This window comes from Pelodiscus sinensis, chromosome 14 (assembly GCF_052426305.1).
Source record: "Pelodiscus sinensis isolate ZL-2025 chromosome 14, ASM5242630v1, whole genome shotgun sequence".
In the NCBI taxonomy this organism is placed as follows: Eukaryota; Metazoa; Chordata; order Testudines; family Trionychidae; genus Pelodiscus; species Pelodiscus sinensis.
This window is the reverse complement of record NC_143065.1, coordinates 30,465,720-30,482,927: the sequence shown is the minus strand read 5'-3', so window position 1 is coordinate 30,482,927 and position 17,208 is coordinate 30,465,720. Positions and strand designations below refer to the sequence as shown.

The following is a 17,208-nucleotide window of genomic DNA, read 5'->3' as shown; positions in this document are numbered from 1 at the left end:
GCTCTTAACAATCATAATTAAAGAGACACTGTCTTATATTGAGGCTCACATATCCTGATCAGTGAGTGTTAGTCCCTCCAGTACTCTGGGATGATCAGTATTTGCACCTGTCTTTTGTTACCAGCTTCCAAACTAGTTCAATTTAGATAAGTTAGCAACCTGCTGTCTCTCTTGTTCTTTTATAGCTATGGAATTGTTCTGTTGACTGACTCGCACCTAAACAAGCACATCTTGTGTTCATTGTGCCTTTTCGGAGTTATGCTTTTTGATAGTCTGCACTTTCTTGCTGTGCCAGTGTGTCCATTCTCTTTGGTTTCTTGATAAGATTGATTCCTTTCCCAGATCTGCCTCCCCCCACCCAAGACATCTCATCAAAGGTTTAAAATTGCAAACACGTTTCATTTTGCCAGGCTTCAGCAAATGACTCTGTAAAAAGCCTTTTAATTCATGCTGAAAGCACACCAAGGAATACAGCCTAAACTTTTTTTTTCATTGCCTCTGTAGTAATTTTATATCATATTCATGCGGCCTGGCAACACAATGCCATTTTATATTGTCATGCTTTATCTTTGGCTTCTTCCTCCTGATGAAAGGAGCAAATATAAAATTCTTATGCTCTTCTCCTTCCGCCGTTCTCCAATAGTAGTCAAGGAAATGACAGCAAATTCTAAGTGTTATACCTAACACAAACAAAGGACAACTGAAAGAAAAGTTACAACTTTGCAGCCTTAGGAACACACAAATTAATTTGGTGCTCAAGTGGACTGCTAATAAAATAAAATCACTTTGGATTTGTGATAGATTGGTGCACAGGTCTTGTTTCTCCACTCTCCTCTACGTATGGACATCTAGTATTGACTTTCTGGTCTTCCATTCTGGTCTCATGTTTTCAGAAGTCTACTGTGATACTCCACTTCCATTGGTTTGGCTAGGAACACTTCTCCCTTGCCTCTAATGCTAAAGACCTTTGGGATATAGCTTATAAAATACACTGTTATATAAAACAGTACTTAGAAAAACAAAAAAACTGAGGGTGCAGCATAGCTAAGGTAATTTGCAATGCAAGTGCTTCTTCACTATAGACAGCTTTCTGAATCATTCCAGGGAGATTGAATCATCCGTAAGCAGCTACTCTACCTAAATAGTGAATAGGAATCAAGCTCATAGAATTTAAGTCAGAAGGAACCATCATGACCATTTTAGTCCAGAGGTGGGCAATAATTTTTTATAGGGGGCCACTCCAATATTTTGGGAAGTGTTCAAGGGCCACACTTTCCTATGCAGAGTCTGGGAAGGAGGTAGGGTGAGCGCACAAGGAAGCTTGGGATAAGTTGACTGAGGTGCAAGAGAGGTTCAGAGGGATTTTGGATGAAAGAGGGGCTTATGATCTGGGGTAGGGGATTAGAGTGCAGGGTCAGGGAGGGGGTATGGGTGCTGGAGTGAATTCTGGCCTGGGGGAAGGCATAGGAGGAGATGAAGGGTCTGGGGGAGGCAGTTGTGATCTGAGAGAGGGGGGGTGCAGAGGGTTTGGATGGTGACCTGGGTCAAGGAGTTGGGTTGTGGGAGAGGAAGAGGTGTCAGATGCAGGTTCTGGCCGGGAGGTGCTTACCTAGGCAGCTCCCTCCCTACCTTGGCCCCACACCATTTAAAGCAGCTGGCTACTGGAGCCATGTACCTCTCTGCTCCACAGTGCAGAAGGCAGGAGACTTCAAGCACTGCCCCTGCCCCCAGCACAATCCTCGCAGCTCCTACTGGTTTCCGGCCAATGGGAGCTGTGATGATTGTGCTGGGAGTGGGGATAATGCACAAAGTCTGCTGTCCTTGCCCTCCACCCCTCACAAGGGGCATGCGGCACCTAGAGACTTTGAGTTGTGGCAGGCAGGGAGCCTGCCTGAGAGTCTCTCCCAGTGGACCAGATCCAAAGGCTGTATTTTGCGATGCCCCTGATTTAGTCTGACCTGCATATTGCAGGCTAGCAAACCTCACATACTCATCCAGTAATACACCCCTGACCTCCGGCAGCGTTACTGAAATCCTCAGGTGATGATCTGAAGACTTCAAGTTACAGCGAATCTACCACTTGCACTAGTTTAAACCTGCAGATGACCTGTCCCCCATGCTAATGTAGAGGAGGGAGAAATCTTCCCTGCCCTCTCTGCCAATGTGACCCAAGGAAAAATTCCTTCCTGATGCTAAATATGGTAATCAGACACTGAGCATGAGGGTAAGGCCCACCAGCCAGTCATCTGGAAAGAATTCTCAAAGTGATAATAACTATAAAGTTTCAAGATCAGTCTTCCTGGGGAAAGGTCCAAAAATCCTAAACTTTGGACCACTTTCCCTCTAGACCCACCCTGAAAGAATGGTGAATGTAGGCTTTAAGTTACAGCATGGGAATTGGCAGACAGGACTCCTGCGTTATAGTTTTGACTCTGTAGCAGACTTGCTGTGACCTTGAGCATAGCACTTAACTCTGTTGCATCCTTGCCCATCTATCAAGGCATATAGTATCTCCTCCAAGCAATGTTTGTAAAGCACTATGCTCCTCAGCTGAAATGTACAGCACATGAAGTACAAAGTATCTCTGTAGATATAAGGCCTTCTGTTGTTGAATGGTCATTTTTAGATGCGCAAGAATCTGAACACTGACACTTCCCAAGAAAAATAGAATAATTGTGTATGCTTTGAGCTGCCTTTTAGAAAAGTACACTGCAGAGCACCCCAAAAGTAGCATTTTCTGAAAACTCTAATCTTCTGTCCACAAGTCACAAATACTTAATTTGAAAACCAATTTGTTGGTATTGGTTCTATGAATACCAAATCATATCCCATTTTTAACAGAGATTTTCCTCTTGCTCTCCCAGAGGGACTGTTGACTGTCTCAGTCACTGATAGATGGGGTTGGGTTTCCATTATACAAACACAAAGCATATGGTGCTGAAAATAGGCTCTTAAATCCTAATGGTGTTTATATAACAGGATGTGCATGCACTCGGCCAGTTCACGCTAGTTATCTGTGTAACAGTATGTGCCTATTAGTGACAGGGCATGTAAGTCAGTTACTATAGTAAGTAACCATTAATCCCAGACTTGCTTTCTTATCCGCTTAGAATTGTAGTGTTCAGTTATTGAAATACTTTGGTATCTGTGGGTAGTGTAAAGTTTCACAAAGGATATTTGTCGGACATCTACTGGAGTAATGTCTGTTCCTGGTCAAGAGTACTAGTAATCTGTAGCAGACTTGATCATAGCAGGGAGACCATTTCAGATGAGCCAGAATAAGTGTCTCTGATAAACCACCCTGAGCTCCTTACTTTGGCACTTAGTACTTGTTGGATTTGGTCTGAACTTTTGCTGCTCTGGTCTCACTCTGGTAGCCATAAGTGAGAGCTTGAGTATTGGCTAAGAGGTTTCACAGATTGTGGAGATGCTAGCACAGACTCTTGTTCTAGTGCAGAGGTGGATAATAGTTTTTGATGGGGGGGTCATTCCAAGAACTTGGTAAGTGGTCAGGGGCCTCTGCTCTGGAAGGGGCAGGGCTTTGAGCGGAAGGGGCAGGGCTGGGATACTTCTGGGTTCCCCACCCCCAGATCATGATTGAGGAACCGCCCAGGTTCCTCCTAGGTGCCTATGCCTCTGGCTGGGAGGAGACTTACCACACTCCCCCGCCCTCAGGCCAATCAGGGCCTGGGAGAGGGGGAGTGCACAAAGTGTCCTCACGGTGTGCCAGGAGTGTGTGGCACTTCTAAGCGCTACGGGCTGCTCCCAGGACGGGGACAGCGCGGAGGAAACTTCATACACTCCCCCCGCTCCCAGGCCCTGATTGGCCTGGGGGCAGGGGAGAGTGCAAAGTGTCCTCCCACTGTGCCAGGAGCGCCTGGTGCTTCCAAGTGCTGTGTGCTCTTGGCAGGGTGGAGGAAGCTTTGCACGCTTCTCCCACCCCCAGGTCCTAATTGGCCTGGGAGCGGGGGAGCAGCAGGGCCTCCACGGGCTGGATCCGGCCTGTAGAGGCTCTTTTGTCCACCCCTGTGCTAGAGTTAATTCCTCTGTCTTGGACAAATAAATAGTTAGTCTCCTACCCCATGTCGTAACCTTACTGCACACTAGTTGGAGGCTTTGGTTTTATTTTCCAGTTATTGCAGCCTCTGAGGCAGCATAACTTACAGTAATTCTTAGCTCTTTGTAAAACTTTTGGAGATCTAGGGATGAAAAATGTAAAATATAACTGTCCCTGTTCTTACAGATACATTTATTTATAATCTTTTGAAATTAAATCCAGTTTAACTTGCCATTTTCACTGTAAATGGAGTTTTCTTCTTTTTCACTGAAGTTTCCAATTTCCCATTAATGTTAGGTCTTTGTTTCTATACCCACACTGTAGAATTCGTCTTCCTCTTTATACAGAAGAAACTCAATCTTTAGGGTTTCTTCATTTTGTCCAAGATGATATGAATCTCCTTAGATTTTTCCTCTTTTCTTGACCACCAGCTTCTGTGACTTGGATTTTGTGTGTGTATATATATGAATGGAGATTGCCTATCTCCTAGAACTGGAAGGGACCTTGAAAGGTCATTGAGTCCAGTCCCCCTTCTTCACAGCAGGACCCAGTACCATCCCTGACAGATTTTTGCCCCAAATCCCTAAATGGCCTCCTCAAGAATTGAATTCACAACCCTGGGTTTAGCAGGTCAATGCTCAAACTACTGAGCTATCCATCCCCCCATGGAATGTAGGGGACATTGTATACAGGCAGTCCCCGGGTTACGTACAAGATAGGGACTGTAGGTTTGTTCTTAAGTTGAATCTGTATGTAAGTCGGAACTGGCATCCAGATTCAGCCGCTGAATCTGGACACCAGTTCTGACTTACATACAGATTCAACTTAAGAACCCCAGGCGTCCCCAAGTCAGCTGCTGCTGAAACTGATCAGCAGCTGATTCCAGGAAGCCTGGGGCAGAGCAACTCTGCCTCGGGCTTCCTGTAGTCAGCCGCTGGTCAGTTTCAGCAGTGGCTAACTTGGGGACGCCTGGGGTAGAGCAGCTCAGGTGCTGCTGGGTTGGTCCAGTAGTGCGGCCGCTCCTCGGCGCTACTGGACCAACCCAGCAGCACCCCAGCTGCTCTGCCCCAGGCGTCCTGATTCAGCCACTGCTGAAACTGATCAGCAGCGGCTGAATCAGGACTCCTGGGGCTGAGCAGCTGGGGTGCTGCCGGGTTGGTCCAGTAGCGCCAAGGAGCGGTGCTGCGGGACCAACCGGCAGCGCCCCACCTGCTCTACCACAGGCCCCGGGCTTTGCTCCACATCTCCCTGGTCTGCTGGGGGGGGGCACTAGCTGCGTCCCCCCTCAGCAGACCAGGGAGACGCGGAGCAAAGCGGCGGAGGACCCGGGCCGGACCGCGGCGCTTCCAGATCAGCGCCGTGGTCCAGCCCGGGTCCTCCGCGGCTTTGCTCAGCGTCTCCCTGGTCTGCAGACCAGGGAGACGCTGAGCAAAGCCGCACAGGACCCGGCCCGACCCGCGGGGCTTCCAGCTGATCTGGAAGCGGCCGCGGGTCCGGCCCCGGGTCCTGCGCCGCTTTGCTCCCCGTCTCCCTGGTCTGCTGGCTCCCGCAGCAGACCAGGGAGACGGGGAGCAGCTTTTCTCGCCCCGGAGGAGGCGGGCGGCGGGACCAGGCGTCCCGCCGCTCGAGTCCTCCGGGGTGAGAAAATCCCCGTTCGTAACTGCGGATCCGACGTAAGTCGGATCTGCGTAACTCGGGGACTACCTGTACATAGTTCCCTGCCAGTGGAGTAAAAATGCAGCAATAACTACAAATTCAGCATTAACATCCCTCAGAATGTTTGAAAACCAATAGTCGTTCAACATGGTGGGCTCTCAATACCTGAGAAGATCTTTCTACTCTTGCTTGTCTAAGGGTATTAGCTTGTTTTTGAGCACAGAACTTCCCATCGTGTAATAGCTTAACTTGTTGCAGACCCTGATGGTTGGCCACTTCTCTGACCGCTTTGGAGTGACCAAGCTGCAAGAGCAGTTTTTGTTGCAGATTAGAAGGGAATGAGAGGAAAATTGTGACAGAAGTTTGCAGCCACCCTTGACCTGGGAACCCTGATGCTGTGAGAACCTCATAGGCATTTCAACTTGCTATCTTAGAAGACTGACTTTTTTCAGTTTTGTAAATCTATTTCCTTGCTGGCTTCTAATGTCAGACTGTTTTTAGTTCCTTTAATTTATTTATTTAGTCAAGTTACAGCTGAGACAGTAAATCTTGTTTAAATCTACACGTGTCTTTCTATAAACTTCTACTGAATTGCTCATTTTGTGCAGAATGTCCTTGGTCCTGTTTGGGGCTTGGGTACTTAATGGATCTTAAGACCTCTCCCCCTCGCCTTGTCCCCTCTCCCCGCTCATCTCATTGTGACAGAGTTATCTGAACAAGTGGAAAAATCCATTGAATAAAGTGCTGAAGGTTTGGTAGGAAATAATTAAAATGAAGGTTGGGTGAGACTGTTTTATCTCTTACAGTAATGTTTCCTTGCTAATAATGGTGTTTGGCATGTAATGAAGTCCGGAGCAGGTTCTGTAAACTGCAGTGTAAATTGCACATAGTGCCTCATTTGGTTTTAGGCTAGCACTTCATTTCCAGCAGAAGGAACCCAATCTTGACCTTAAAGTACTATTCTAAGTAGCCTGATCATTCAAGACTAGTGAGTGCTTGTAATGCATCTAGCAGGCGTAAACTCATGCCTAATGCTAAGATGTCCTTGCCCTAAGCAAAGCAATGTGCTATTTCTAAGTTCAACTCTACTCAGCCACTTAATGGGTCTTCTGAAAAGCTGAGCATTCTGCATGCTACATTAAGGTAACATGCCTACAAAGGCTGAGTTGAATGAAATAGAAATAATAAATCATTGTGCAGAGAGGAATCATGGAATTGTATAATGGGAAGGAATCTCGAGATGTCATCAAGTGTAGTCCCCTGCACTCCTGGCAGGACCAAGCACTATCTAGGGGTCATTTCTGATGGATGTTTATCTAACCTACTCTTAAAAATCCTCAATGATGGAGATTATACAACCTCTCTTGGCAATTTATTCCCATACTCAGCCACACTTGACAGTTAGGAAGTTTTTCCTAATGTCCAACCTAAACCTCCCATGCTTCAGTGGCAGATTGACAGAAGTGATGTTAGTGACAAGATCAGAGGCTGGAAGCATAGCATAGGTGGGGAGAGAGAATGGATCATGAACCTGAAATAAAGTTGAAATCTTAAGAATTGCAGACACTGATGGGAACTTAGAATGATGGTCTGGCTCATCCCTTCTGGACAGGAATACTGTGTCTTGGCACTACAGGATCACCAAAGCTATCATATCTAAATGATTGGATATGTGACAGTAACGGTAAACTGGGTTGCATGTAAATAGGGGGAGAAGTGAAAATGGAGCTTGCTGGTGTCTTAGATTTCTCATTAAGAAGGCAGCTCTGAACAGTCTTGTCAGCAACTGGACACCACATAGTTGCTAAGGGAACAATTTTTTTTTCTTCCATACAACAAAAAATTACTTCAACACTCCCCTTTCTTACCACCCTGCATTATACAGTAACTTGCTGCTTAAAGCTGACCTTACTCTTTCCATGAGTAGGGTGGTGAGGAGGTAGGTATAAGCAAAATTATTTCCTCTTGCAAATAATGCAGGATGACTTGGAATCACTCTATTAGGGAACTTTAGTGCCACAGAAAAAAGTGGGATCAGATATTCATGGAGTAGGATATCCATTAGTCTTTTCTAGGGATGTAAGTGTGTAGCTTTTTAAATGAGTAACTGATAAGCTTGCTTATCGCTTACATGTGACTCCTGGTACAGCTCCCAGGGAGCTGGCTGTCGCCCTACACTACTGCCTCTGTACCAGGGCAGCAGCTGGCTCCTGAGGAGCTGGGTGGCAGACGGAAGCCAGTACTCACCGGGAACTAGCTTCAAAGCCAACTCCTAGCATATATCAGCATCATGGAGCTGGCTGTTGCCCTGCATTAGGTTAATTTGACCTAAACTGTATCAGAGGCAGCAGCATGGGGCACCAGCCGGCTCTACAGGAGGAAAGAAGCAAGCAAGAACCGGTGCATGCCAGGGGTGGGCTTTTAAACTGGTTCCCACGGAGCTGGCTGCCAACCTGTGCTGCAGGTGTGTGTAACCATGTAACCACTGAACATTTTTAGTGGTTACGTGGATAGCCAATTTACCTACATTTTAATATGCCTAGTCTCTTCAGGAACTCAATATCTTTGTTTACCTCAAGCAGAGTAGTGTTGGTTGGCCTCATAGGTAACATAGGGGCCATATCAAAGTTAGACAAACAAGTTACTACTAAACTGTAAGGCTATGTTGGTGGCACCTAACATCAAAGATTATTTTCCAGAATTTAGTACTGTTGGCCAGTATAGTATTAGAGATGTAAAATCGGTCTACTGCATCACACTGCAGGCGGAGGGCTGTTCTGGCCCAGCTGGGCTGGAGCACCCCTCCCTGCCTGTGGTGTAGCGTGGTAGGCTCGTCCAGCCTGGAGTCCTCACAACGTGGTGGGCCTGATTGGACTGCTCTGGCCAGGCCAGGTGCTTATTACCCTGGTAAGCATGTTGGTAAGGCAATGCTTACCGCATAACTGGGTAATCAGCTAACCCTTTACATCCCTATAGAGTACAGCTCTATAGTATATAGCTCTATTTTTGCTCTTTCCGTTTTAAAATTTATTTGGATAAAATTTTGTCCAAGAAAATCTTGTGCCTCTGTAGTCAGCTCTTAAAACCAAGTAAATGTTAGGGTGGAGTTATAGGAAAATGAGTATGTGTTAATACATGTGTCTGCTAGACTGATGAGCCTGGAGTTCTAACTGTTACTGAGTGTGGAGAAATCAAAAATTTATAAGGGAGCAAAATGCTGATGAAGATGTGGAAAGTAGTTCCATTGAGAACCCACTTCCTTTTCCTGGCAGCAGCAAATTTCAGTCTCTTCTTAGAATGGAAATGTAGCCTTAATAAAACTTCTCTCCTAAAAGTATCTGTCCTTTTGATGACATAATCTCTCTATATATATATTAAAAAAATTTTCCCAGGGGATGACAGAGTGATGTCATCACATCACTCTGTGTCCCACAGCCCCTCCCTCAGCTCCCCCTGCCTCTTCCCTCCCTCTCCGTTACTCCAGCAGCTGCATGCTGTCCCGTCTTGCAGGGTTGGGGCCAGGAGCCATGAGGCTTTTAAACAGTCTCCCCTTGTGGACCGGTTCCTGCTTGTCACCCTGCACTGCTGCCTCTGATACGGAGGCAGCAGCGCAGGTTGGCAGGAGGGTCCCTGGGAGTGGGGCCAGGAGCACATTGGCTGCTGGCCCCTCCTCTGGGGACTATTGAATAGTCATGTAACTGTTTAAATTTGATATCATTAATGTGGAATTGCATACAGCTTGTGTACTACCATCTGACACATCCTTAGTTTAGGAAGTAACGTGTGGCAATATAAAATGGGATTGTACAGTAAAACTCAAACACATTTTCATTTACTTCCATATTTCTTGGCCAGCTGTTCCGATTACTCAGATTCCGTCCCCACCCATGGTCTTAGGACTTAAGACTAAGTCTTCTCTTATGTGCATAGTTGCTAAAAAGTCTAGGGGTGCTGCCACTCCATTGTGCCTCTCCTACAGTAGAGATGGATGTCTGATTTTAAAAAATGCAGTTAGTTGTTTTGTAGCTTCTTTTAGAAGTTTCTGATTGTATGATAAATCTCTAAAATACACCAAGGGATAATTTGCATGGTTACAAGGTTAACAGTTATTTTGTAAACAAAGCAATTAAGTCTTCTGTCCTCTGTTTTGTCTCTTGTAGAAGCACTTGTTTTTTCAGTTGGGATCTATTTTTATGCCTTCTTGGAATGTACAGTTGCAGGAATGATGTGTCTTGGTACAATGCTTTCCTTTTTTGTTTTTGGGTTCAACTGTCTCTTCCAACACTGTGCTGAGGGGGCTTGTGTGAGGGCAGTGAGCATAGGAGAATGGCAAAACATGTCAAACTGGATCTGAGCTCTTGAGAGAGAGATTGTACCGTCACTAAGCAACCGTGAAAGGTCCTTGTTCATATCTAGGAATGGTGTGGAGGACAGTTCAATGTCCTTTGCTTTAGGTTAGAGTTCTGCATGTTTGACTTAGATATCAGTAATAAACAGAGTTCAAATCTCTTGTCATAAAGTCAGCAGCATAAATTACCACGCCCTGATATTAAAGCAGAATGAAGAAAAGTGGCCATATATTGGGTATGTCCTCCTGGATAACTAAAAATGAGTTAACTTTTGGACTTTCAGTTGTGTTTTTGAAAACAAACTCCAGTTTCTCCTGAATCTGTCGTCCGACCTCCAAAGTCTCTGCTATTGCCTGTGCAGCTCTTGAAAGTATTTGGGGGTAGAAGATGTATATGTGCAGTGCTAAGATAGCTATGTTTATTTTTCAGTGCTGCTTTTATACATAATTTGGAAAAGTGTGTAGCTCAGTAAGGAATATCAGGAAAATAGTGTGGCTTCAGATCATCTCAGTAGGCTACTTTCAGAGTTAAAGGTTGAGAGAGTTGGAGGAATAGCTCGCTCTTGGGTATTTCTGAGGGGCTGCTCAAGTAGGACCTTCTTGGCATATTTGTAAAGGAGGTGGCATTTCCCAAGGAAGATGAGGCTTTTCATTGTGTTGGTTGGGTCTCTACAACATCTTAAATTGGAAGTGAGATTCCCACAAATTATAGGGCTTCAGAATTATTATGGCCTGTGGAAACTTTCAGAGTAGTTGTAATCTCATTATTTGATAAATAAATGTGGTCACTGAGAGGGGGATATAGGCTCCACCTGATCAACTCTTTAATACTTTATTCTTCCTCTTCATGCTCCTGTCCTCTGGGCAATGTTGTGTGGGAGTGATAGCAGTAGATACATACTAAGGATGTAATGGTGTAGTTGATTAACCAGTAAGCAAATCTTATAGGTTAATGCTATAGACTACACGCATTTCCCCTCTGCCCACCTCTTCCAACAGTAAATTTTTTAGCAGGCTGTCCAGCAGCCGGCTCAGTCTTGGCTCATGCCTAGTCCGGGACCTACTCCCACTGCAGCTCTGCGTTTAAAGTGTATCAGGAGCCAGGCGAGCAGGCAGCCGGCTCAGTTCTGGCTTGTGCCGGGTCTGGGAACTCAGCCCCACCTCTGGATAGGCAGCCGGTCTGCGGTCTGCGAGTGGAGCTTGTTTTTTAAATTGGCTCCCCCCCGCAGACAAGCTCCTCCTTGGGACCCTGCACTGGTGCTTCTGATACAGAGGCAGCAGTGTGGAGTGGCAAGGGGCTCTTTCAGAGTGGGGCCAGAGCGCACTGGCTGCCAGCTTCACCCCCAGGAATTATAGAATAGACGACTAACCGATAAGAATTAATAAGGTTAATTGACTACTCAATTAACTGTCATTTAACATCCCTAATACATACTGCATGCAGTTACTGGGAACTAACTATATTATCAGTCATTCCTAACAAATGGGAGGGATATCTTTTTGGAAGATTAAGGTGTCATGTGTTTCTGGCACTGTATCCTGGAGGAACTATAGCATGTGTGAGGCAGGGATATAAAACATTAATGTCGTGAGAATCACAGGTCCGATGATGAATACCCAAGGGGGGAAGGACAGAACCAGGTGGACAGTTTTATCAAATAAAAAATATTTATTTATGACAGTGGTGAATTTATAGTATTTATTCTAAGATTTTTAATAGACTGTGTTAATAATGAATTTACAGTATTTATTATATTTATTCTATGATTTCTAGTTAAACGTGTCAGAGATATAAGGATGGGAACGGCAAGGGGAATAGTCTCTAATCTTAAAATATCCAGCTACACTAATTAATAACAGTGATAACTACAAACTCTATGTACTACCCAAAAACAACTACAACACTAAGCTTATACAACAAGAAAAAATCAAATCATACATACCAACTTACACAGCACGTGGAACATTTCACAGATATCGGTTCGGTTGCGAAGGCCTTGGTTACGCCCGAGAGTCGGGGGAGGTGGCTGGTCGGTTGATCAGGCCGGCAGCGCTTTGAAGTATACCAGAAGGCACACGCACGGTGGTCCGTGTGTTGCGAAGACCTCCTAGAGCGAACTGTGCGATGGGTATTTTTCCCCAAATCTGCACATCGCTTTCCCGCGCTTGCATATTACCATATATGGCCCAATGGTCACCAAGTGGGGGGGGGTCTTTGTCTCAGGGGTTGGGCCAAAACTGCAGGTTTCATGCGACCAGGTAAGCCCCGCAGTTCTCACGCCAAGGTGACGGGTGGGAGAGTCTGAGGCTATTTTCCCCTTTTCACACCTTCCCTTTTTCTAAAGGCAATGGTATGCAGGAAGGGTGTAGCTGGTTTCTCTCAAGGAGTACTGCAGCCCACTATAGCAAGAGCGGCCTGGCCAAACTTTTTTACTGGGCGAGCATTTTCTTTTCTCTAACATGCCCCCGTGGCCATGGCTGCGTCTGGGAAGACCTAGACCTCCACCTCCTCGTCCGTCTCCGCTTCCTCAAAGGCAAGCAGCCCCTCTTGTTCGGGCGTGGAGATAGGTAGGGCGGAGATGCGGTTCGTGAAGTTTTTAACAATGCCGCAAACCAAGCACAGGACAAAGCTAACAGCCAGCAATATGACACAAAGGAACCAGAAAAACTGTCTTAATCCCCCAAGGCCAAATATGGAAGGGACCCAGCCGAATATGTTCTCCCACCAAGAAACAGACTCTCTGGCCTTCTTAGCAACCTCCTCGATATCATCAATAATCTGTGTTACATTTTGCTCAATAGATTTAATTTCCATACAACATTTACCTGCAAACTGAGAGTAGCTGTTGCCTAACCAACGACAAAACCCAGATTCCTTTAACAACAAATAATCTAAAGCTAAACGGTTTTGCATTACATACATGCGCATTTCTTCTACCTTTTGATTAGTAAGAAGTAAGGCAGTAGCAGTCTTATTGCCAAGTCTTTCAATGCTAATGCCAAGGGCGCAAACTTCCTCTTGCAAAATCAAATTGCCTACAGGGTTAAATGTGACCACAGCCTGTGTGGTTTTACTAAACCAGCCCTCAATTGACTTCCAAATGTCCCAAGATCCACGTTTTTGTCGATGGGTGAAGCGGGGATGTTCGTCTCTCGCGTAGGAGTAGATGCCTCCTCCCTCAATTTGGATGTAGCCAAGGGTGCAGCGTCCTATGGCGTGTGCAGGAAGGGTGGCGTGGGCTTGGTTGTCGCAAATCCAGAAGTGTCCAGGGCAGAGTGCATTGAGCTTCGAAAAAGTCGGTGTGTTTGGCTTTTGGTGGTCCATTAGAAAGGTAGTGAGGTCGTACTCGTCCTCATTGCCCCAATACCAGGGAATGGGAACCGGGTCACCGTATTCGTGGCCATTGGTTTCCGTACGAATGCAAGAAATAGAGAGGTTAACAAGTTCCCTAAATATGGCGTTAGCGGAGATAAAGGGATATGCCCATGAGGCGTTCTCCTCAGGGGAAATAAAGGCAATGGAAGTAAGGTTGGGTGGGAAACTGTGGTCCGGGACATTAACAAACCGAGAGGTGACATTACTGCCGGAGCTGTTAAATAGTCCATACGGACTAAGGATCCAGGTGCAGCCTGACTGATTACCAACAAAAACAGGCTGGTGCTTAGGATCTTCGGGGCAACGAAATGAAGCTACCACTGGGGAAGGGAACTCCCAACAGAACGTGCCTGGTGGGGCTAAGGTGGGGTGAATCGAGAGGGTGGTAAGGGTGGGAGCCCGGGAAATAGGGCGCAGCTGTCGGCGCGCATCCAAGCCCCAGTCGGTCCCATTAAGCGGGTCCGACATATTTAGGAAAATGGGCCGGACTAAAAACGGCGCGTCAGCGGCTGAGAGTATGGTGCGGGTGCAGACGATGCAATCGGTGAGGTTGCTGGTGACCGCATATGCAGTGGCCCAAAGCTTCACGGTGTTGGTGACACTTTTCTGGCCCTCTCCGGATGGTAGGGTCATGAACAGCATCTATGATAAAACACATGGTGGCTCAGTTACCACGGAACTGGCCCAAGTCAGTTAGTTACGTCTGCTTAACCAATTATGGTGGGCCAGTAGGTGGCGCCCAGAGTCACTAACTAGCACCCAATACGTATTGGGGTACTTGGCGGGACCCTGGATGACGGCCTGCTGTGGATGCCATTTCCCATCGTGGGCAGGAATGCAGATCCATACTGGGTCATCTGCTTTGAATTGGGGTGTCCATGGCCCTTAAGGCTGGGCCTTAAGGTCTGGCCACCGGTTGCACCGCTCATTAAGGTTAATTAGCATAGGCTGTAGGTGGAGATGCCAGCTCTTAAAGTCTCTTCCTTTCAAGGAAGTGCGGAGGGTAGTCTTTAGGATCCCGATTTTACGCTCCACCATGCCATTACTTTGGGGATGATACTGCAAGTGGACATGGTGAGCGATGTTAAACTGTAGGAAAAACTGCTGTAGTGCATTTGACTGGAACGGGGGGCCCCCATCAGTTTGAACTTGTCTGAGCACTCCCTAGGCGGCCAAGAGCTCCAGCAAGGCATTAGTAAGCGTGCTGACCGTGGCGCGGCGTAAAGGCTTGCACCACGTTTGGCGGGACCCAAGATCTACAACCACAATGCCCTTTGGGTACTGCTTGGCGCCGGGAAGGGGTCCTGAAATTATGGTGGCTACCGCTCCCGCTGATGGTTCGGGTTGGCGGGTTGGAATGTGGATCTTATCTATTATGATGTACAAGCTAGTTAATGGTTGGTCAACAAAAGTGCGTAACCACCTTATTTGGCCAGCATCTGGATGCCCTGTGGCCTCACAAACCGCGTCTATTGCTATTCCTGCAACCGGGATTTGTGAGATGTCATTGACAAATCTATGTGGCTGCCCCCCGGGGTCTGTTGGGCCGGTGTCAGGTTGAGGGGGTGCCTTGCAGGACTCCAAACAACTATAGATTAGATCTTGCGGAGCCTTTACAGCTCCACGAGGGATGTTAAATGAGGCTAGCGTGGTGCCCATGAGCTGGGTGATCAGAGGGGAGAGGGATTGGCCAAACATTATTGCATTGGACAATGATGGGGTTTCCTGCCCCGCCATGCCAACTGGCGTTGCGTACCAAATAGGTGCACTCCTCCTAGTCTACAATTTCACTACCATTTTCTGGGTCATTTGGCCCCAACCAAATGACTACCGGTTCTCCAGGGCGTCTATGGGTGGCTTCAGCCAATTCCCTCCTTTCTGCCGCAGTGCAGGTGTGGGAGACGGATTGAGTCGTGGTGTTACCTTGTTGGTCCACCAGGTGCTTGGTGACCACCACGGGGCAAACCTCCCGGGGCTGGTTATCTTCTTCGGCGGGGGTGGGAGGTTTTTCGGGCAGGAGTGGGGCAGACGGGTATGGGGGGGGTGGTTCGGGTAAAGGTGGTTTTGGTTCCTCAATGGGGTTTTGTGTGCCTCCAGCTCTAGCGCTGTTTGTGGGGCACATTTGCTGTGTGACTGTTCGTGCAGTAACTTCATACTGGTCTATTAGGCGCAGTGCGGTTATGAACTGGCCGTATAGTGCTCCTAAAAGGTGGTGAGGTTCATAAGTATCAGGTTTTAACTTGTGGCGCGTTCGCGCGTTTACGAGGGTGGCGGCTACGTTGGCGGCTAAGGTGTGTGCTCGGCCCCCAGTCTCTAAGTCGGGATAGAATGTCGAGGGAGAGACAGAGGCTCCTGCCTTTTTTATGCAGGCCTCCATAGCCTTAAGGGCATGACGGGGGGTTGCTGCTGGATCTAGTGGCTTTTTAAGCCCTGCTAGTTTTACCTGCTTTTCCTCCAGCAACGGGAAAAAGCAACTAGTGGGGTGTGTGCGGAGGACGCAACCCAGTGACGGGCCATCAAGGCGTACCTCCCATTTTTGATCCCCAGTAGCGATACTCAGGTGTCACAGTATGCTGTCACCTGTGTTGGTGATTTGGTGATATTGGGCATGGAAGAGTAAATCTTCTGGGGTTAAATTAGTTCTGTCTTCCCACGGGCATCCTGTTCGTGACGCCATGTCGCGAGAATCACAGGTCCGATGATGAATACCCAAGGGGGGAAGGACAGAACCAGGTGGACAGTTTTATCAAATAAAAAATATTTATTTATGACAGTGGTGAATTTATAGTATTTATTCTAAGGTTTTTAATAGACCATGTTAATAATGAATTTACAGTATTTATTATATTTATTCTATGATTTCTTGTTAAACGTGTCAGAGATATAAGGATGGGAACGGCAAGGGGAATAGTCTCTAATCTTAAAATATCCAGCTACACTAATTAATAACAGTGATAACTACAAACTCTATGTACTACCCAAAAACAACTACAACACTAAGCTTATACAACAAGAAAAAATCAAATCATACATACCAACTTACACAGCACATGGAACATTTCACAGATATCGGTTCGGTTGCGAAGGCCTTGGTTACGCCCGAGAGTCGGGGGAGGTGGCTGGTCGGTTGATTAGGCTGGCAGCACTTGGAAGTATACGAGACGGCATGCGCACGGTGGTACGTGTGTTGGGAAGACCTACTAGAGCGAACTGTGCGATGGGTATTTATCCCCAAATCTGCACATCGCTTTCCCACGCTTGCATATTACCATATATGGCCCAATGGTCACCAAGTGGGGCGGTCTGTGTCCCAGGGGTTGGGCCGAAACTGCAGGTTTCATGCGACCAGGTAAGCCCCGCAGTTCTCACGCCAAGGTGACCGGTGGGAGAGTCTGAGGCTATTTTTCCCTTTTCACACCTTTCCTTTTTCTAAAGGCAATGGTATGCAGGAAGGGTGCGGCCGGTTTCTCTCAAGGAGTACTGCAGCCCACTATAGCAAGAGCGGCCTGGCCAAACTTTTTTACTGGGGGAGCAGTTTCTTTTCTCTAACAATTAACTATGTCACCAGTTAAAATTTAATTCAGTTATGGGGTTAAATGAGCTCTGCCGGACTGCAGCCCTGTGGGCTGCCAACTTCCTGGCTCCTAGCTTCGTGGGCTGCCAGCAGCTCGTGGCCCCTGTGGGCTGCCTGCTCCCAGCCCCACCAACTTCCTGCCCCTTAGGGTTCCCAGCTGCATCAGCCTGTAGTCCCATGGGCTGCCAGCTCCCAAT

General features: G+C 47.1%; 2 protein-coding genes across 3 annotated transcripts in view; one reads left to right on the top strand and one right to left on the bottom strand.

The window, feature by feature from the left end:
* ABHD2 (abhydrolase domain containing 2, acylglycerol lipase) overlaps nucleotides 1-17,208 on the top strand; it is a 77,575-nt gene that overhangs the window by 22,275 nt on the left and 38,092 nt on the right. The gene's annotated exons all lie outside the window — the stretch shown is intronic.
* On the bottom strand, nucleotides 12,048-16,942 carry LOC149523602 (uncharacterized). Its single transcript, XM_089782070.1, has 2 exons — nucleotides 16,473-16,942; nucleotides 12,048-14,079 (listed from the first exon to the last, which is right to left on the bottom strand). Exons 1-2 carry the CDS (start codon nucleotides 16,494-16,496, stop codon nucleotides 12,556-12,558), a joined length of 1,548 nt encoding a protein of 515 aa, XP_089638196.1. The 5' UTR covers nucleotides 16,497-16,942; the 3' UTR covers nucleotides 12,048-12,555.